The following is a 21,334-nucleotide window of genomic DNA, read 5'->3' as shown; positions in this document are numbered from 1 at the left end:
TATATCCAGGAAACCTAATCATCTTTAGACGGCACCAGCTGCCATAGCCCATAATATGTCATGTCCTATATAACACTTCAGAAATTGTTGCAACTGTATCCAATCCTTCTGTTCTTTCTGTCCAGGGCAAAAATAAATTTTCAACAGAGAAGGAAACATCTAGTCCATGGGGTACTGGCTTGGGATGCTGTCTTCTAATGACAAAATACAACGTGTAAAAGAGGTCTAGCTGATTTTGAATACACGCCACCACTGATTCTTTATGTGTAAAGTGTAACTGATTCCACAAACTAGGCCAGTGTAATTAGCTTATCATCATACCATGAGGCTTATAACCTTGGTCACAATCATGAAATGTCTCCAGGAAAACAAATAATGATTTCATCTACCATCTATATACTTTCCAACTATAGATCTCCAATCCAGGTCTTTGTCCTGCGTTGTAAGTGTATATATGTCCAATTGCCAAATGGAATTGCTCAGGGGAAATGCAAGTTCAGTCTGTTCAAAACTGGATTCATTCTCTTGCCCACAAGCTTACTTCTGCTATTGTGGCTTCTCTTTTTGAGCATGGGATCACTGTTAATTTCTCCTAACTAGAAACCTAGAAGACATCTCCCTTTTTTTTTACTTGCAGTGGGTCATCAAGTCCTCTAGGTTTAGCCTACTAAGTATCTCTCCACCCCCTCTCTCAGCATTACTAATGTAATCTTCTTAATTTCTCATCTGGCTTTCTGCAGTAAATTTATAGCCTAATAAGTGGATTTATGGCCTCTAGCCTTTCTCATTTACAGTTCCCTCCACAATGTACCCAGATGGATCTTTAAAAAAATGAATATCTGATCAAGGCACTTTATTGCTTGAAAACCTTTAAATGTCTCCTTATTGCTTTCAAGATTAAATATCAACTCTTTAGTGCAACACACGTTTCAACATTTCATGACTTGGCTCCCAACTCTGTGTCCAGCCTCGTATATCTCTTCTCACCCTAATCTACCTGTTCCCTTTACAATCTATGTTATTATACTTAATAATAGTTGACATCTATTGAGCATTTACCCTAAGCTAGGAACTATGCTAAAAGCTTTAAATCAATATTTTCCAAAATCCTTTGATGGTATGTATCACCTAGGATATTTGCTAAAAATGCAATTCCTGGTCCCTATTCCAGACCCATTGAATCATAATCTTCAGGGAATGAGCCTGGGAAGTTGTAATAAGAAAAGAACCAGCACACACAAAAACATCATGGTGACTCTCATCATCTGAGAAGTTTGAGAAAACAATGCTTTACCTAAACTTTCATTTAATCCTCATTAAAATGAATGAGGTAAGAACTGTTGTTAGTCTCATTTATTGATAGAAAAACCAAGGCTTACAGGAAGAGATAATTTGGCCAAAGACACATAGTTAACTGTCATTATTATGTTCTGAACCTCGGCATCCAAGTCCAGAATATATACCACTGTTATATTCTACTCTCTCACACATGTGTCAACACGTGCTGTGTTCACACTCAATTCTCTATGCCTGTTCTGCCCTTTGACTTGGGAAGTCATTTTTCCATCTTTGACTGGAAAACTGTTAGCCTTTATTCAACTCAGCTGAAGCTTTCATTAGCCTCCCCAGTCTGGCTTGGTTGCTTTCTTATGGACCATTCTGTTGACATAACATATCATTATCTATATCCTTACCAGACTATAAGCAGGTGCCTCTCAAGTCATTCTGTGTCCTTGGTCTAGCAGAGTGCCTGACATATAACAGGTATGTGATAAATATCTGCTGAATGAATAAAAGTATAATAAGTCACTTTAGTTTGGGGCTTAGATGCTGTGAATTGATGGAGCTAGGGTTACTCCAGAAAATTCGTCGTTTTTAGGTATTGAATGCTGCCTTTTAGAACCAGGCCATGTCCCTTTGAACGCATCTGGTTTTCATTCTAGGAGTGTCTTAGGAGAGATGGGATTGAGAACCTATCCCGTTCTTTTTGAAGTTCAAAGGAATCAAACTTGTGATATACTACAGTAACTCCAATCAAGACCAGATTGTAGAAAAAGACAGTTGAAGGGCCCAGGAAAAGGCAGTGTTATAAGGGAAAGAGGTATCTAATCCGGCAATGTGGGTGCACTGACATGGGCTTAGGGATTCTGGATTCAGACTCCCCGTGCTGTGGGTGCACTGTGAGTGTGATGCAACAGTTAGAACATAGTTGGAAGTGGTGTTTTCCCTTCACCTTAAGGCAACAGGTGGAGCTTTGCAGTGGTAGCACTGAGTAAGACTTTCAAAGTAGGAGGCTTAGTGAGGGCCCAAAATGTATGGACTAAACGTCTACATTTTATCAGGATTTCAGCAAATGGTGATACTGAGTCTACCCTTTTTGGCAGGGGTAGGAGAAGGACCAGGCTAAACAGAAGTGGGATTTCCATGGCTGCCAGTGACACCTGTGTTCCACAGCTAGGAACAAGGCAGTGGCCACAGAGGAGGCCAAGGCCCTCGGGAGAAGCTGCCCAGAAGTTAACCAACATCACGTTCATTTATGAGGGTTGCATGCATCTTGGTTCTACCTTTCTCGGTTATTAGTTGAAGGCAAGGAATGAGGGGAGCTGGCTCATGGATAGGTGTAAGTCATCCTGGCAGGTCTTAGGAATATTTATTTGTGGCATGAGAAACTTAGGGAAACTAGGTTTTCTCTTAATTTGTCATGCTTGGGTTTCATGTCATAATTTAGGTTTAAAGGAAATGTTGAGATCACCAGGTCCAAGAGGTCTGGAAATGTGGGTGATAGAATTCTTTAACATAAGTGAATAAAACCAGTCTTTGAAATATGAACCTCTTCTTAAGCATGCTAAAGACAGTCAGATGCTGTCACGAAAAATGAGACTCTATAGGCAACAGAGCAAAACCATGTTTTAGATGAGACAAGTTTTGTTTGAAACACAAGCTTTATTTAAAACAAAAACTTTCTTTAAAAAAGGCATTATTTGAAGACAGGTTTTATTTGCTACAAAACTAGTTGTAGGCATTCTGGAGACTGTCATTTATGGGCAAAAGAAATCAGATCATACATGCATTAGAACAGAAGGGTTGCTGTGTTTGGAAAAGGGAACATGCCTACAAACATCTCAAGAGTTGGCATTAGAGATGATTACAAAGAAAAGAAAATTCTTGTGAGACAGGTGATACATTCAATGTTAAGGCAATTAATATGTAAATGACATGGATCATGGTCTGTGAAGTCAAATATCCTTATCATTTCTTACCAGATACATTCATTGGAATCTTACTGAGATTAACAGGGGAGTCAGTTTCTATTCTGGAGAGTCTTCCTTAAGATGCGGAGCCTTGACATTACCACGTCCCAGTCGGCATAGGCTCCTTCCAGATGGCGGGATATCTCAGTTCCTGCCTCGTAGCTACATCGGCCATGAAGTAAGCGCCAGTTATCAAAAGTAATCACATCACCTAGACACAAGATTGTTTTCAATATGAATAATCACGTCTGTACTATTTGCAGAGCTAGAAAATGCAAAATGCAAAGTATCACTGCTGCTTAGTTCATATCAAGAGATAGTATGTTATTTCTTTACATAAAACCATAAATGCACTTTTTAACAAATCAGGCCACTGGATGCAAACAGCTTGAGACATGTTGATATTTAAAGTACAGAGCCAGGCGGGTTCCTGTAGACACTTTTATCATTCTTACTTAAAATATTATCTCTGTGTAAAATTTTTGAATTGTTCTTCCTGACTGTTAGTGATCCCTGACTTATACATGTTTATTTTCAGTTTAACAGCATCACATAGTTATAAAGATAGTGACATTCTTGGTTTGTCTTCTATGTTTCTGGTATATTATGTACATTATTTCTAAGCCTTATAAAAATCCTAAAAAGAGAGTATGATCTCACCTTTTCACTCATGAGACAACTGAAGCTCTGAGAAGTTGAGGAATTTTCTCAAAGCGACAGTGCTATTACATGGTGAAGCTTGGATTCCGGCTCCTATTTATTTTGTATTTTTCTCCCATGTTATTTCCATTTCACATGTTTCTGCTCTTAAAATCAACCTGGTGGGACTGCATAGCAGCGGGTTTGTGGAGCTTGCTAGTATTACTTTATTATACCACGACCAATCTTAAAAAACATCACAAGTGGAAAGAACCTTCCGCTTGGTTAAATCAGCGGCGGGGAGAAAGTATACTTTTTATTTAAAGTCTTGAGTTTAATGTCGTTTTACCCAGTCAAGATGGTCCAGGAAAAACACACTGCTTTCTGCTCCTTTATTTCAAATAGCTGGACCACTACAAGAATGGCTTTACTTCGGGTAGCACTGCATCTGCCAGATCAGATAAGCTGACGGGGTAAGCATTACGCCTGTAGTTCAGACGGAGAATCGGGAGGGTAGTGCCATGTGTTTACCAGGAGAGAAGAATTAAGTACAAGCTTCAGTTTATATTGATGGGCCATCAGGATAGAAAATATTAGTCATCAGTCTTGATATCAGGCATGAGATTTCATTTGGCCCATAGCTTGTCTTTCAAGTATTTATTCTTTAGGTTGGAGATTATAACATTTTGGTGTGCTTAAGGAACACCTAGGAACTTGTTTAAAATGAATATTTTGAAGTCTGGAGAGTCAATAGAGCCGGAGTGGGGGCCAGGAATCTGCTCTTTAAGCAAGTTGGCTGCTAATCAAGATTCTATTATAAGTGTTCCACATTCTGTGCTTGAGAAAAACAGGTCTCTCTATTGTTCTAAATGGTTAATTTGGAAGAAAATATATCTTTTCAGTTGTTTGAGAAAACATGTTCACTGACCTGGATTCATCTTAAAAGTAAACTTGGATTCTTCACAGTTCATGAGGTCAACAAAGTGCTTCAGAGCCTCATAAAAGGGCTGCACCTTTTCAACAGGTACATCGAACACTGTGTCTCTCGTGGCGTTATTGAAGTTGATGCGAACCACTTCACCTTTATCATCTAATCTATTTTTTTAAAGAGAAAAAATAAATATTTTAAGTCCCAAAGTATCTATTTACATTTATAAGGGTCGATTTGTCTTGGAAGATGTTTCTGAAATACAGCATTAAAAATCCAAACACACGTACAGAAGATGTTAATGTTAATGCATTTCTTTCTTTTTTTCATTTATTCATTTAGCAAGTATTTTTAAAAATCTTACCACCTGAGTGCCAGAATGATTCAGATTAATTTAAAATAAACATTATGAAGACTTCAGTTAAAAAGTTTTTTGTGTTTAGAGAAATTAATTTATTCTTTATTCTTTAAAACATTAGCTTTTACATATTGAAGTATTTTTATGTTATAAGTTTATAGGTCCATCATTTTATATGTTTTATTAATTGGGATTTTAAGTATGATTTTATTGGAACATTATTGTAAAGAAAGATCTGTTTTCTAAAAGTGTGAAATACACTTTTCTCAAACAATCCCTAGTTTACAAATGGGGAAACTGAGGCACAAAGACAAGAAGATTCTAGCCTAAGGTATATTCTTTGAATCTTTCTATCTATGGCACCTTTAGTGCCATCCTCCATGTTACTGACATAGACTGTCATGACTTTGAATCTTCTTGGGGGTCTTTCACCTTAGCCACTCTAGCGATCAGTTCTGTTTACACTAACACCACAATCCCTCGATGGGGATGGTTATGCTGGTTATGAGCTCTCTCTTTTAGAGTCCATGTGTGTATCCTCACACATCAGTGAAAGGAACTGTGCTTCAATAATCTAATGAAGTCAGAATTGTGTGTCTCACAGTACATTGTACTAAAGCTTTCATTTCTAAGAGTTTACATATATAAGCAACAATAATCACTTTTCTCAGCAATGATATGAGGGGAAATAGAAAGCACATTAGTTATGAGGTCTAGAGAAGACATTATTTTGATGATTGAAACATGTTAGAGGAGATGAGTGGCTGGCATCTTGAAGAGCAACCTAACACGCAACACTGAATCTTTGTAAGGAGGAAGTCATGTGTGCAACAATAGAATGAAAGGAAGGTCCCAATGCAAGGTTACATGCTGAGGAAGGATAAAATGCCCCCCAAAATGAAGAATGACTGGCTATATATTAACTATACACAGGCAATAATTCAAACATAAACCAGCAACATGGTGACTGCACACCTGCAAAAGTTCATCAGTGATGCCAACAAAAGAACACAATGGAAGGACTGTAGTTACCATATTATGTCTCACTGAGAGGTATGATATTTGATGGGACTTCCTGTAAATTTATTTCAGATTACAAATATCTTGAATCTTGCAGATTAAATATGTTCCCTCCTTTCTTCTGTCTCTCAAAACTCTGAGCTGTAATTAAAATCTATCACCTGTAAATGTGTTAAACTTTATGGAAATTATAGCTAGCTAAAATTTATGCTGCCCTTTCTGAGTCAGAAGGAAGCATTCATTTATTATCTCTATTAATTCCCACTTCAATAGTATGTGGTATAGATATTAACATTACTCCTTTTTACTGGCTTCCTTTTTACTATGACTTAGCCAACATAAGTCACTTGACCAAAATTGTACCACTAACAAGGGAAGGAGTTTTATTGCTGTGATTGAATTTGTAACCACTAAGAAGCCTTGCTATTACTCAATCTCACCATTATTATTTTTGTCCAAGTTTCCTTATTTGTTTATATTTCTTGTACTGTACCTAAATCTATCAACAGCCTCCAAGGTCTTTTTTGTACCAGGACATGAACATCTCAAAAGAATTAAAGAAGTTAATCACAAAGAAAATGAATACAAACACAGAGATGACCAAGGCCCTTGATTAACTGAGAACCCTGTTTATTTCATCTCCTGTTGTTAAAAATACATTTGTTACCACTTGTTATTCTCTAGGGATATCCTAAGACCTTGAAAATGGCCAAATTTTGGAATTTTACTACCAAAAATAACAAAGCCAAATCATGATTCAGATGGTGAACATTCAGTTAGTCTCAATGAATAGCTAAGTTTTTTGCTTCTGTTCACTAGCCTTGCAGAATCTGCAATCATATTGTGCCACAAAAAAATTAAAATTTGTCATGGACTTTTCCCCTTAGTAGGCCCCCCTTAAGTCTAGTACCCACCTGATACCATACATAGTTATTACAATATTATTGACTATATTACCCATGCTGTACTTCACATCCCCATGACTATTTTGTAACTATTTAATCTCTACACCTTTTCAACCATCCTTCCCAACCTCCCTCCCATTTGAGATTTGTCAGTCTAGCAACCAATTTGTACTTCTTAATCCCTTCACCTTTTCCACCCATTCCCCCAACTCCCCTTTCATCTGGCAACCAACAAAATGTTCTCGGTATCTATGAGAATGTTTCTGTTCTGCTTATTCATTTTGTTTGTAGATTTAATTGTTGATAGATATGTATTCATTGCCATTTTGTTTGTTCATATTTTTTATCTTTTTCTTCAAAAAGACCCTTCAACATTTCATATAATAATGGTTTGATGGTGATGAACTCCTTTAGCATTTCCTTGTCTGGGAAACTCTTTATATGGCTATCGATTCTAAATGACAGCTTTGCAGGATAGAGTAATCTTGGTTGTAGGTTCTTGCTTTTCATCACTCTGAATATTTCTTGCCACACCTTCTGGCCTGCAAAGTTTCTTTTGAGAAATCAGCTGACAGTCTTATGGGAACTCCTTTCTCTTGCTGCTTTTAGGATTCTCTGTGTCTTGAACCTTTTGCATTTTGATGATGATATGTCTTGGTGCGGGCCTCTTGGGGTTCATTTGTTTGGGACTCTGTGTGCTTCCTGGACTTGTATGTCTGTTTCCTTCACTAAGTTAGGGAAGTTTTCTGCCATTATTGTTTTTGATAATAGGTTTTTGATTTCTTGTTCTCTCTCTTCTCCTTCTGGCACCCCCAAGATGCGAATGTTGGCATGCTTGAAGTTGTCCCAGAGGCTCCTTACACTATCCTCATTTTTTTGGATTCTTTTTTTCTTTTTGCCGTTCTGATTGGGTGCTTTTTGCATCCTTATATTCCAAATCGATGGTTTGCTTTTTTGGCTTTACCTACTCTACTATTGAATCTGTGTAAATTATTCTTTTGAAATTTCAGTTAGTGCCTCCTTCATTTCTGACAGGTCCTTTTTTATGCTCTTGAGGTTCACTGAGGTTCTCACTAAGTTTATTGAGCATCCTTATTAGCAGTATTTTGAACTCAGCATCTGTTAGGTTGCTTATCTCCATTTCACTTAGTTCTTTTCCTGGGGTTTTGTTCTGTTCTTTCATTTGGGACCTGTTTCTTTGTCTTCTCATTTTGGCTGCTTCCCTGTGTTTGTTTCTATGTATTGCTTAACAAGAAGTATGGGGCTAGCTGAGACCAGATGCTGCTTGTTAGAAAGGATTTAGGAAAACCTGAAGTAGGATCCAAGACAGGCCAATCCTTTGGTTAAGCAACTGGCAACAGCTCCGGTGGGCCTGGAAGTTGGGTGGAGCAGGGCCTCAGGGAATCACCAGGGCGGGGCTACCAGTGTGAGCCAGGTTGCTGGAGTCCCAGATATGGGGACTGTCTGCCGCCCCCGGGAAGGGCTCACCAAAGGAACAAAGGCCTCTGACAGCATGTTTGTCCCGGAGAAAGCCCCCTCTCCAGCCCTTACTCTAATGCCAAACAGCTTAGTTCTTCCCTGTATGTCTCTGGTGCCCCTCGAGCTGCCTCCCTTCTGAGCTCAGAGGGAGAGAGTCCGATAAGTCTGTGCGCGGGCCCTTTAAGGAGCTGCCTGGGGCTCCAGCCGCTTCAGCCTCCCTGAGCCTCAGTTCCCGCTGGTTTTTCCAGCCAGAAGTTATGGGGATTCTCTTCCTGGCACTGGAACCCTGAGTGGGGCACCTGGTGTGGGACAGGGACCCCTCAGTCCTCAGGAAGGACCTTCCCAGCCGAGGTGTCCTCCTGATTTTTATCCACCACATGTGGGTGTGGGACCAGCCCGTCCCCTCAGCCCTCCTACCAGTCTGGATGTGGCTGCTGCTTTAATTCCGTAGTTGTAGGACTTCCATCCAGCTTGATTTCAGGCGGTTTTGAATGATGGTTGTTCTGTAGTTTAGTTGTAACTTTGATGTGGTTGTGATGACGGATACCGCGTTTACCTACCCGCTGTCTTGACCGGGTCACGTAGGTTTTTAAGGTAACTCTGAACAGTGGAAACTGTCATGTTAAAACTAGGATTCCATGAGTTACTTCTTTTCTTTCCTGCCTCAATGACTGACCTCTTAGAAAACGATGTTCTGAACTAGAATTTGTTTTTGATGTCTGTCTTTCTTTCATACCCTTCATCTACTATGTCAGAAAAATATGCTGTTTTGACCTACAAAATATACCCCAAAATGAACCCTTCTCCACACTCCCACTATCACTATTTGGACCACTCATGTGCAAGGCACCTTCTCTAACTTAAAGTCCTGCAGTCGCTTCCTCACTGGTCTTCCTGTTCCTCTCCTTGCTCTTCTATGTTCCATTGAACACAGCAGCCAGGATAATGGATTTAAAATGTACGTGAATTCAAATAAGTAAATAGATAAAATGTATATACATGTGTATACATGTAAATGTCTCTCAGTCCAAGTCTTGCAGCAGCTTCCTATTTCATTAAGAGAGAAAGCCAAGGACTTACAATGGCTATCAAGTCTCTTCATGAACTTAACCTCATTTGCCCTCCTGTCTCAATACTCACTGTGCATTGGCCCTTTGTGTGCCTTGACTGCCGCAGGCATGTCCTTAGATTTTTGCTCTAGCTGTTTCAGGAAACTACTAATCTTCTGGGCATCTTCCTCATTCCTTTAGCTTTTTGCTCAAATATCACCTACTCAGTAAAGCTCTTCCTTGACACATTAATTACTTAATGGTGCAAGTTCTACCCTCCGTAATTCGTTGGTTCTACAGATTCTCCTTATCCTGCCCTATGGTGCCTTTTTTCTTCAGTACTTGAAAATGTTTTCACGTTCATTGTAATTTACACATTTGTTTTAAAATTTGCAATTCTCCCCTTCTCTGTTAGACTGTAACCGAAGTAAGGGCAGGGACTCTTACTTTGGTTTACTGATGTATGCCAGGCACCAAGAAGAGGGGCTGGCCTCTATAAATATTTATTGAATGAATAAATGAAGGCTCTATGAGTTAATATAGTGGAAATCTGACTGTTTATTAAATGACTTTACTTTTATATTATTTGGTGATTTCTCCTGAAAGAAGACTATAAACTCAATTCTAAAATTGGAAACACCCCAAAATTCACCAATGGGATCTTATTAAATAAACCATGTCCTAGAAGCACAATGTAAATTAATTTTCAAATACAAGGGTACATTTGTGGCCTTTGTAGATCTAAACAATTATGACCAAACACTATCAAATGAAAAGAGAACACAAAATGTTCTATATAGGGAACATATGATTTTAGTTGGCATCAATTTGGGGAGACATCCCTGTTTCATTCTCAGCCCATGTGGTTCAGAGGAAGCTGTCCTTGCTCCAGAGCTGAACATGTGACCCAACAATGGCTAATCCTAAGTGTCTGACTGTCTATGGTGATTACTTCAAGGATACACTTGAATTGGGCAGTGAGTCATCTAGCTTTGTTGTAGCTATTGGGAAATAAGTGCTTTCTCTGTGCTGTGATTACCAGCTCTTAGAATAATGAAAACTTGGAACTTGCATTGATTATTTTTGAAAATGAAGCCAACACAAAGGATGGCAAAACTAAGAGGTGAAGAAAAAAGAGATCAATTTCAGATAAGGCTGTTTAATTCCTGGATCTGTCTAATGCATTAGATTCTTTTACTTTTGGCTGAAAGTATTCTGACTAGTACAGCCATATAGATTATAACTATGTAGAATTAATGTTATAAAAATTAAGTGTACACAAAGTCTTAGTTAGTTCTCTTATACTGATTGAGAACAGAAGATTTTATGAAATTTGATAAAGATTTTATTTATGGTGAAAAGATTCTCTCTCTTTTTTTCTCTTTCCTTCTAAAATTGCATTAAAGAGTTAATAAAAAGCACAGCTCTGGAGTTAACTGAAGCTTTCTGCTGTTTAAGCCTTAGGTTAATGAAGTTTTTGCTTTTGTTTTATTTATAAATAACACTTACTCTATAATTTTGTGTTTGGATTGTACCGAGAAATCGCAGTAATCCACTCCAATGTCTGTGAAATCCACAAAGGTGGAGGACAAAATCTGGAATGCCCGAGGATCTTTTTCCTTGAGCTTTCGGCATATATTAAATCCATCCACAATTTCCGAATCACCCCCCGTGACTGTTTGTTTTATGCAGTGCAGAAGCTGAACCTATAAAAAGAAGTAGAAAATAGGTTTTAAAATGACATGTACTTACATTTTTGACATTGTAAAAAAGAAAGCTACAGATGCACTGAAACTGACAAACCTTTTTGTTTGTTTTTTAAATTTAAATTTAATTTTTTTATTTTTTTATTTTTTAAGAGAGAATAGAAGGGAGGAAAAGAGAGAGAGAGAGAGAGAGAGAGAAAGAAACATTAATGTGAGATAGACACATTGATCGGTTGCCTCCTGCATGACCCCGACCAGGACTGGGGAATCGAACCTGCAATCCAGGTACATGACCTTGACAAGGAATTGAACCCACAACACTATAGTCTGCAGGCTGATGCTCTAATTGCTGAGCCAAACCTTTTAAATCTGTCTTTGTGTCAGCAGACAAAAGGGCTGGGGAGAAAAAGTTGCTTGCCATCAATATTTTATAATGCAAACATTACAGCTGAAGACATGTTCATTAGTATACAAAAAGCACAGATGATAATAGCTGCAGGAGCCTGCACCTCATGTTGGAGTGTTTATGGACATTATGCTGGCTTTACAAAGGAGGTGGGATTTAATCTGGGTCAAGGAGGAGGGACACGATTTTGAATATGTAGACCAGAATGGAGAGAATCAGGTGGCATGATGATGGGTATGCAAAAATGCACACTTCACCGGGCATCAAAATGTTTAGCTGCAGTAGAGGGTCACACCCGGGCATAGTAGCTGCAAGTGGAAAATTAATTTGTAACCTCATCAAGGAGAGTCTTGAACGTCAGATGGAGGATATTGGACTTTGTTTTGTGCTCAGAGGAGAATCGTTAAAGGCTTTTGCATAAGGAAGTAAAGACTGAAGTGAAGAATATCAATCCAGTGGAGTTACATGGGATGCATTGGTTAAGGTGTGAACCAGTGAGAGAGTCTAATGCAACAGGTCATGTGTAAGGATAAGAGGAAATGTTTAATTCCTACATTTAGACGCTGGTTTTCTGCTTAGAGAAACTAACACCATTCAGCTGTGAACACTTTATTCTTACCGAGTGAAATAAAAATAAAAACCTATGTCTGACAGTTTGTATAGAAAGGAAGAGACAAATATGATATAATACCCAGACTAGGGAGATATCATTACAAGTGGGGAAAGTATCCATGTAGTTTGCGGATCTCCATAGACTATCCAGAACCGCGCTGTCCATTCGAATTTCCTGTGATGATGCAACTGTAGGCACTAGCCCTCCACGGCATTGTGCCTTTGAAATGTGGTTAGAATGACCAAGGAGCTTTTAGATTTTATTTAATCTTAAATAATTTAAGGTAAACTTTAAATTGTCAGTTGTGGCTCGTGACTACAGTGTGACATAGCACAGGTCTAGGACACAAATCCTGCTGTCCTGTCAGCACTGCATGTATTTTCTCAATGTTTTAAATCTCTTTATTTTTTTAATCCTCACCCGAGGACATTTTTTCGTTTTTTGATCAGATAGAGTGGGAAGGAGAGAGAAGAAGAGAGAGAGAGAGAGAAGGAGAGAGAGAGAGAGTGAGAAACAATGATGCGAAAGGGACACATCGAGTGGTTGCCACCCACATGACCAACCAGGGCCGGGGACAGACTGCAACCGAGGTACATGCCCTTAGTGGGAACCGAACCCGGGTCTCTCTGGACCACAGGCCGACGCTCTAACCGCTGAGCCAAACCGGCCAGGGCTCAATGTTTTAAATCTTATACGTTCTTGTTCTCAAACTATGATGGTATAATTTACATTTACCGAGTCCTCACTATGGTTCTTAAAATTTTATACTTCATCTCCATTTTATAGGTAAAAAAACTGAGATCTGAGTTGAAACATTCAGCCATTTAGTAAAACTCTGCTGATACACGGTAACATTGGTAGCCAAACTTTGGTCTATTTGCCTCAAAATCCTCATACAGCAACTTCCTTTCCTATAAAGAGAGAAATCTCTTCACAGCGCTCCTAATAATTCAGTATTGTGTGGTGTGTGTCTATGTTCTTTGTAAAAGTAAACTTTCATTTTTAATTGATGATGCCTTATTTTCTTTTGTTAGGAGAGAACTGCTCTAAATGAATAATAATTCCATCCTTAAACTGATGCCATTTTTTTTTAAACTAAAAAAGCCCCAAAATACCCACAACCATGTGCCTAAGCTGACCAAGTCATTGTGGAAAATCTTCTAATCACCAGGGCAATAAGGGGGTGGAACATAATTAAAAAGAAGAAGAAATGAAAATCTCAACTTCAAGTCAACCAAACTCCAAGGCAAAACGATAGCATCACTTTGTCTCTGGGAGAATTGGTGTTCTTTAAATTTTGTTAGAGTGTGCCATAATGAAGTCATAGAATATTTCAAACACAAATCTTTAAAAAAAGGTCATCTGATGTCTTTTACATATGGCAAAGCCAAGTAATAATCTTCCCGTGTATATTTACATGTTAATGCAATCTTATGAAAGAAAAAAAGGAGATGGAGCCAGACAACACTTTTACTGCTAATTCAAAAGGAAAATATATGCCTGATGTGTATAAAACCCAATTTTATTTCATGTAAGTCATTCAGAACCAAAAATATTTTCTTTCTAAATGTTGCTTTATGGCAGCATGTGACTTTTGGCCCAGACAAAGGAGTCAGCGAAACAACATCTGTGTTTCGTTAAAGCCATGTCTCCTCATCCCTGCCCCACATGATCCAAATCCATCAAACGGAACTCTCAACAGGTAACGTATCCAGACCATTCCGTCTGCACTAAAGGAACACGGACTAGTTCTGTTGGTTATAAAAACACTCGAACGTAGGGGCGAAAACCCCTCAATCGTTCAAAATGGAAACTCAAGCAATACACAAACAGTGCCTACATTTTAATTCTTCCTCTGCTAGACTCTAGACATTTCCAGAATCATGGTGTAGTTTAAAAATCTCTATTAAGTCACTTAACTTTGGGTGTTTCATTTGCTGATGGAGACAGGCACAACCTTCACATTTCTTCGCCTACTTATCGCATATCTCTCAAGTCTCTATTGCATGAAAGGTGCTGGGTTGAGTCTCGAGATATAGAGAAGTCCAAGATTAAGTTCCTGTATTTAAAGGGTTTGTAATGTATGTCTATAAATAATCATCACGTTATATAAAGTATGGAAATTAGAAAATGCAACTCAAGACCCATGTAATGAAGTGAAGGATGGAGACAGGGTTGAAGTTCAAGTTCTCTATTAATCAGATGTCACCCTATGAATGTATTCAACCTTGTGGTACATTATTTCCTCATCTGACATGAAAAAGACATGAACCATCCTGTCTACCTTGAAGGAATATATTAGACAAAGTATTATAAGCAAAGATGCCTTGAAAGAGTATAAAATGCTGCGAAAATGTTAAGCATTATACTATACCTCAGGAATATATATGAAGTCATTTAATTACTTTTCCACAGATTTTTCATTTTAACCGAGATACAAAACCTAAACTCATAAAAAACAGCAGATAATTTTAAAAATTCAAATAGACGCTTGTATTTTCTAGTCTAATTTTTGAAACTTTATCCCATCTAACTTCTCCAACCTATCTTGACCAGATGACTGAGCTGAGTAATTTGGCTTTTAACTCCAAGGGTTTTAGAAACTTTCTAGATCACAATTGGAACAAATCACACACATGTCTCTTCTTGCCCCCAAACCCCACCCGAAAAGGTGACTATAGTGGTTATTTCAGTATCATTTAGTAACAGTGTGGTGGTTTCAGGGGGTAAGGAAGGTGGTGGAAGTGAAGAGGGCATAATGAGGATGGATAAATGGTGGCGAAAAAATAAATAAATGCAATATGAAGTCATCTTCTAGACTAGTTAGTTAATACTGGAGAGGACAGTGGGTAAGAATATTGGCACAGAGGAAGTGTGTTCAGTCGACATGTTGGGAAAAGAAAGACTAATTTTGATTTTTACCCATTTTACCTTCATTAACCAGAGAATTGTCCCAAATCTCCACTTCCAATTACCCTTGAAGATATAGATTTTTTGTGGAATATTTCATTCAGTCCAATTTAGTTCTAAAAATAGAGACTACCTTTCCCAAGGTAGTTTCCTGTTTATTTCTTGGTTCAGCAAAATTATGCTTTTGTAAAAATGTAGCCGGTTCAGTAAAATGACAATTTTGTAATAACATTGTGGAAGGGGGTCCTAGACGTTCTCCTGGGGGACTTGTGGCTCCCTGCTGAACATCTCCCTCCTTGCGGAGGAATCTGAGAGATGGGAAGGTGGAAGGGTTCCAACACCAGCCGAGGTGGTTCTGCTGCATTTACACCCCTGTAGTCCGCCTTTGCAGCTTCCCCAGAAAAGGTGACCTCCACTTCCTCACTTCTTGAATCTGAGTGAAACTTATGATTTGCTTTGACCGAAAAGCATGGCAGAAGTGACATGGTGTTGATTACTAGCTCAAGTCTTGAGAGGCTTTGTATATTTGGCTTTTCTCTAGAAGCCCTGCCTGAGCTAGCCGGCTGGAGGATAACCTGATAGTGCACGTGGTCCAGGGATGAGCCATCTTAACCACCACCTCCGTTACCCAGCCCCCAGCCAGGCGACTCAGCAGCAGCACTGCGCAGATCAACGCTGCCCAAACTGAAAACACGACCTAAGTGAGTGGCTGTTATTTTAAACTACTAAGTTATCGAGTGTGTTTTTGTTTTTGTTTTTGCTTTTGCAGTACTAGCTAACTAATATGAATGATGGTAATATGATGTTGTGGGGGAAAACTCTGCATTGTGTTCCCTTGTTTTATTTTATTTTGTTTAACTCTCTTGAGAATGGTAAATGTGCAAAAAGACCTCAGGATGTACTGCTGTGGTAAAATGTCTTGGTGAAGCAAAAAGTACCAATGGTTACAGGAAGGAATAAAACATGTTAAAAAATATACATGAAAATCTTTCTTCCTTTGGGAATGAGAAGCTATTCAGGGTTCAGGTATGGAGATATTGTGAGTTTGGATTGTGTTTGGAGAAAAAAGATCTGGCTAAGACAAATTAGCTATATAATATGATCTTCTAGGCTCAGAATAGAGGATATTGGTTCCTGGCCTGCCCTGTGGAACATGTTGAGGCTCACCTTACCCCGGGTGGATGATGGAGGGCTGGATAATCAGTGTGAAAGCTCAGCTTCCCAGTTGTGTAAGCCACATTGTTTGCGGCAATTTTGTCTTGCACCTGCCAAGTATGTCTGTAAAATACAAGACACATATGTTTAAACAGGCTGTACCTAAGCCAGAGGAAATGTGTTAGAACGAACTTGATACATGGGGGGAATGGAAACTTCATTTTATGAAATAATTACCATAATGATGATGAGCCAGGGAAGAGAGTCTGACCTTCCTTTGTCTAAAGCAATCATTTTGAATTAGCATTTCCTCATTGCTGTTCTTCTCTACAAAGTAGGATCCGTTTGTCTATTCCACAGAGTTTACAAAGAGGTGTATGTGAAATTTAGGCTTCATGCCTTTTTATAAATGATTTATTGAGGTGAAATTGACATAACATGAACCATTTTAAAATGAATAATTCAGTGGCATTTGATACACTTTTAATGCTGGTAACTACTACCTCTCTCTATCTAGTTGCAAAAACATTTCCATCACTCTAAACTAAAACCTCTTACCTATGATGAAGTCTCTTCCCATTTTGCACAGTTATGGATAGTTCAATATGTTCTCCTATCTTCTGTGTTTCTGGAAAATGGGCAGCTAAATGCAGAGGCTTAGACAGATTCTGTTTTCTCTCTTTGCTAAAATGAAATGGCATTATTTTCATTTATTCCAAGACACAGAATGTCTAGGTGTCTTTCTTTTTGTAATGTTTGTGCACTTTTAATAAGATCTACTTTTCTCTCAACTACTATTTGATTTCCCCATATAATAGTTTATATTAGGGATGAGAAACATGCTTGATTATTTCTCTTTATTTACCATTTTTCAATGTAATAAATTCATTTTGTATCACTCTTAGATGAATGATTAGTTTTTTATTGATAAAAATGTATTTAAACTTGAGAGAGGTAATGGTTTCACAAATTGTCAATGTACTAAATGACCTAGAATTGTACATTTTAAAATGGTTAATTTTATGTTATGTCAACTTTACCTCCATTAGCAAAAAATAGCTTGGCTTAAATTTTTTTTTAATTAGTTAACAAAAAACACTATGAATTACTTGCAACCCCGTGAAAAGAAAAGAAAGCGTTATTGAGATTCTGTGAGGCTTTTCCCTCAGAGGATTAAGACAATGGGAATTGGAAGGAAACCGAGTTCCAAGGCAGTTTGAAAAAAAGTCACTATATATGCACATCACTTTATTGCTCTTATAATGTCTATTCATTAATCTATGTTCACATTTATTAAATCATTTTTCAATAAAGATATGTTGAACACCTATTCTATTCCAGGCATTGTTTTGCAATAGAGCTAAAGGAACCAAAAAAGACAAACATAATTACCAAGTCTAATACCACACAGAGATAAATGCTACAGAAAGATAAAGCCAGGAAAAGAGCTAAGGATTCCAAGAATGTCACGGCAGAGATGTCGCTTTGAGAAGTACTCCGGAAAGAGCTGGAATTTTTCACAGAGATTTGATCAAATCAGGGAAGAAGAAGGATGAATTTCTGGGACATATATTTTAGGCAGAGGAATCTGAAGACAAAAAATTGGGTTTTCTCCCCATTTTCTGAGGTTGAGAGTAATACTACCTTTTTGTGTGCATGCTCTCTCTCTCTTTCTCACTTAAATGCTGGATGGAAAGCCTGGTATATATTTCAATAAAGGTTGAAGAGCTATCTACTTGTGGCCACGAAGTGCAAAGAGACCCAGTGAAAAATGGAGTATATATAGCCTGCTGCAACTCACTTCAAGTCTGAGTCAAGTGACCCGGTACATATAGTGACTGTAGCCAAGAAATACATGAGCTCCATGTAGTTCATGGCACACATATAATAGATTCAGAATATTGTCAGCATCAGCATCCCAAACACATAGGAAGGGATTTAAGGTGACAAAAACACAAATTTTATCAAGTTGCAGAAGAGATAATATCTTCTGACCAAGCAGAGGATGCTGTTGACACAGTCAGTAAGAAATGACTATATTTAAATTTTCTTTTCAAAAGTGATGATAGTTGTGCATTGATCCATTCTCTTTCTTGGTTCCCCCCGTGATCAAGGGCACACTAACTGAGTCTTGCTGCAACCAAGGGCTGGCTGAGAAGGGAAGTTGGAGCGTTAGCCAGGGAACAACTCTCTCCTTTGTTTGACATTAACTGGCTTCCCCAGGGAAGGGGCCTGTGACATGACTTCGTCAAAGCAGTCCTCCAGCCCTCTGAGCTAACTGGCAGGAGACGATAAACATTTTAGTCCTAAAGTATCTTAGGCATGGTGTGGGGTGTGTCGTCTAAACGTCTGTGCTCACACATAATGATATGTCCCAGGAAGGAGCTCACCAGTCCAATCACAAGACATTCTCCTAATGGTTGTAGCATAAGTCTGGAGAAATCCTAGCTATGTCATTTGGTCTACCTTTCCTTGTGGGAATGAATCACGCCGAGAGGGCTGCTGCTGACTGTGACGCTAGGCTTCTACTTATCCTTCTCAAATCCAAATCCCCAGTGAGACACGGCAGAAATAAATGCAAACACCATCCATCGGCCTGTGTGGAAACTCGTTTGTAAAAGCCCACTTGTGGCACTTCAGTGAGACGAGGATGTACTTACACGCACTTCTCACTTGAGACATATTTTAAAGTGTTCCAAGTAGGCAACAACTCAAGAGGATTATCGAGAATTCCCATGACTGCAGCGGAGGCAGGGCCAGATTCTTCTGAAAGTGAGAGGCAGGCTGAGCGCAGCATCTTACCCCAGTGGCACAGATGCTCGCTGCTGTGCTCCCAGCAATCCTGCTTTCGCCAAAGGTGCTGTTTATTTATTTGTTTGTTTTTTAATATTTTTTCTTTATTGATTTTAGAGAGGAAAGGAAGGGGAGAGAGAGAGAGAAACATCGATGAGAGGAAACATCGATGGGCTGCCTCCTGCATGCCCCCCACTGGGGATCGGGCTCACAACCTGAGCATGTGCTCTGGCCGGGAATCCAACCGGCAAACTCTTGGTGTGTGGGTTGATGCTCAACCAGTGAGCCACACTGGCCGGGCCAAAGATGCTGTTTGATTTATGTTTTTATTGATTTTTTTTTTTCTTTTTTTTTAGGGAGAGAGAGCTAGAAGCATCGATGTGAGAGAGAAACATGGATTGGCGGCCTCCTGCACGCCCCCTACTGGGTATTAGGCCTTCAATCCGGGCATGTGCCCTGATTGGGAATCGAACTGAGACCTCTCAGTCCATGGGATGACATTCAATCCACTGAGCCACACCAGCCAGGCATAAAGATGCTGTTTTAAACAAAGCTAACCAAACAAAGATGCTATTTTATTTTAATTTATTTATTTTGTTAATCCTCACCCAAGGATATTTTTTCCATTGATTTTTAGAGAGAGTGGAAGGGAGGGAGGGAGGAGGAGAGAGAGAGAAACATTGGTGAGAGAGAGGCACATCGATTGGTTGCCTCCTGCACACACCCGACCAAGCCTGGGAATCAAACCCACAACCCTTCAGTACTCGGGCCAACACTCTACATATACCTTGAGCCACACTGGCCAGGGCCAAAGATGTTATTTTCTAAAAAATATTTTTAGTGATTTTTAGAGAGAGAGGAAGAGGGAGAGACAGAGGGAAATATTGGTGTAAGAGTGGAACATCAGTCGGCTGCCTTGCCCCCTACCGGGGACTGATCCTAAGCCCAAAACCCAGGCATGTGCCCTGACTGGGAATCAATCAGGCAACCTTTCATTGCACAGAATGATGCTCAACCAACTGAGCTGCACTGATCAGGGCCAAAGATGCTATTTTAAACAAAACACTGAGCTAAAAGTACATGGTGTCATTCTCAGCATTTAATGAGGACTTTCCTTTATATTTTTCTCCATTCAAGGGTTTTGTGAAAAGTTTCTGTGTATTAAAATAATTATTTTTAGAGACCATTTCATGGGCCTGGTTTAAAAGGTAGTTTAGTAGATTCACCCTTGTCCAGATGGCCAGTCATAGATATAATATTTCATTATATTAATCGTATTTGGTGACAAATTAAAAACCTTCAGAGTTTATGGGATGCTTGAATATTGTTTTTGCTAAATTTGTTCTTTTTACCCTTGAGGATTTCATACTCTTTTGGTTCGTGGCTGACACTTGGTAAATCATGCTGGATTTATTTGTAATCTTTTTTTGGTCTTGAAACACTACTTATACAAAGCGAAGTTCTATATCTGCAACCTGGATTTATGATTACCAGCAGCTGCCACCCCAGCGTCGACCTGTGCAAGCTCTCCTTGTCAGAGCATGGAAGAATCCCTTCTTCGGAGCATCATCACTTATCCCAAAGGACTAAAAACACAATCTTCATATCTTATTTTAATTTTTTAAGTTGTAACATGCAAAATGATCTTCTAGCTAAGACACACAAAACATTTCATAGTTAATCGTCCAAAGGAATACCACACTGTGTATTATTTGTAACCATAGTTGTGATACTTCCACGCGTGGCTTCCCAGATGCTGTCACTCAGCAGAGCTCCAGACATTTATTTTTCTAGTATCACCTACGAGACACTTGCAGTGGGCCAGGGGCTGAGGGTGCAGAAGAGAGTAGAATAGACGTGTACTTCATGAAACTTGCAGTCCACGGGGAAGACACATTGGTATCAGTAATTTTCAAAGCTAAAGTACAAGGTGTTAAGAGCATAAAGAAGTGAAGATGATATGGAGACCTGAAGACTGAACAGGATTTGCCCAGAGGAGTGAAGGTCATCCCAGGCAGAACTAGTTTGCCAGGAGGCCCCCTGGAAGGAGAGAAGTTCAGTCTGGGCTGAAGCAAAGAAGGTTTGTTCTGTGTCTACTCTCGGCTTCCCTTCAAGTTTCTGC

At 39.0% G+C, this 21,334-nt stretch overlaps 1 protein-coding gene across 1 annotated transcript in view; it reads right to left on the bottom strand.

Moving 5' to 3' along the window:
* Window positions 1-3,301: 3,301 nt before the first annotated feature.
* The window catches only part of BBOX1 (gamma-butyrobetaine hydroxylase 1), a 54,527-nt gene continuing 36,494 nt past the window's right edge, over window positions 3,302-21,334 (bottom strand). Inside the window, exons 4-7 of the mRNA XM_036259840.1 lie at window positions 16,437-16,542; window positions 11,139-11,335; window positions 4,819-4,985; window positions 3,302-3,462 (exon numbers count right to left, since the gene is read on the bottom strand). Coding sequence (XP_036115733.1) covers window positions 3,302-3,462; window positions 4,819-4,985; window positions 11,139-11,335; window positions 16,437-16,542 — 631 coding nt within the window. The remainder of the gene's footprint in view (window positions 3,463-4,818; window positions 4,986-11,138; window positions 11,336-16,436; window positions 16,543-21,334) is intronic.

Source organism: Molossus molossus, unplaced genomic scaffold (genome assembly GCF_014108415.1).
Source record: "Molossus molossus isolate mMolMol1 unplaced genomic scaffold, mMolMol1.p scaffold_m16_p_13, whole genome shotgun sequence".
Taxonomy (NCBI): Eukaryota; Metazoa; Chordata; class Mammalia; order Chiroptera; family Molossidae; genus Molossus; species Molossus molossus.
Note: the sequence above shows the minus strand (reverse complement) of the source record. Positions and strands in the feature narration are given on the sequence as shown.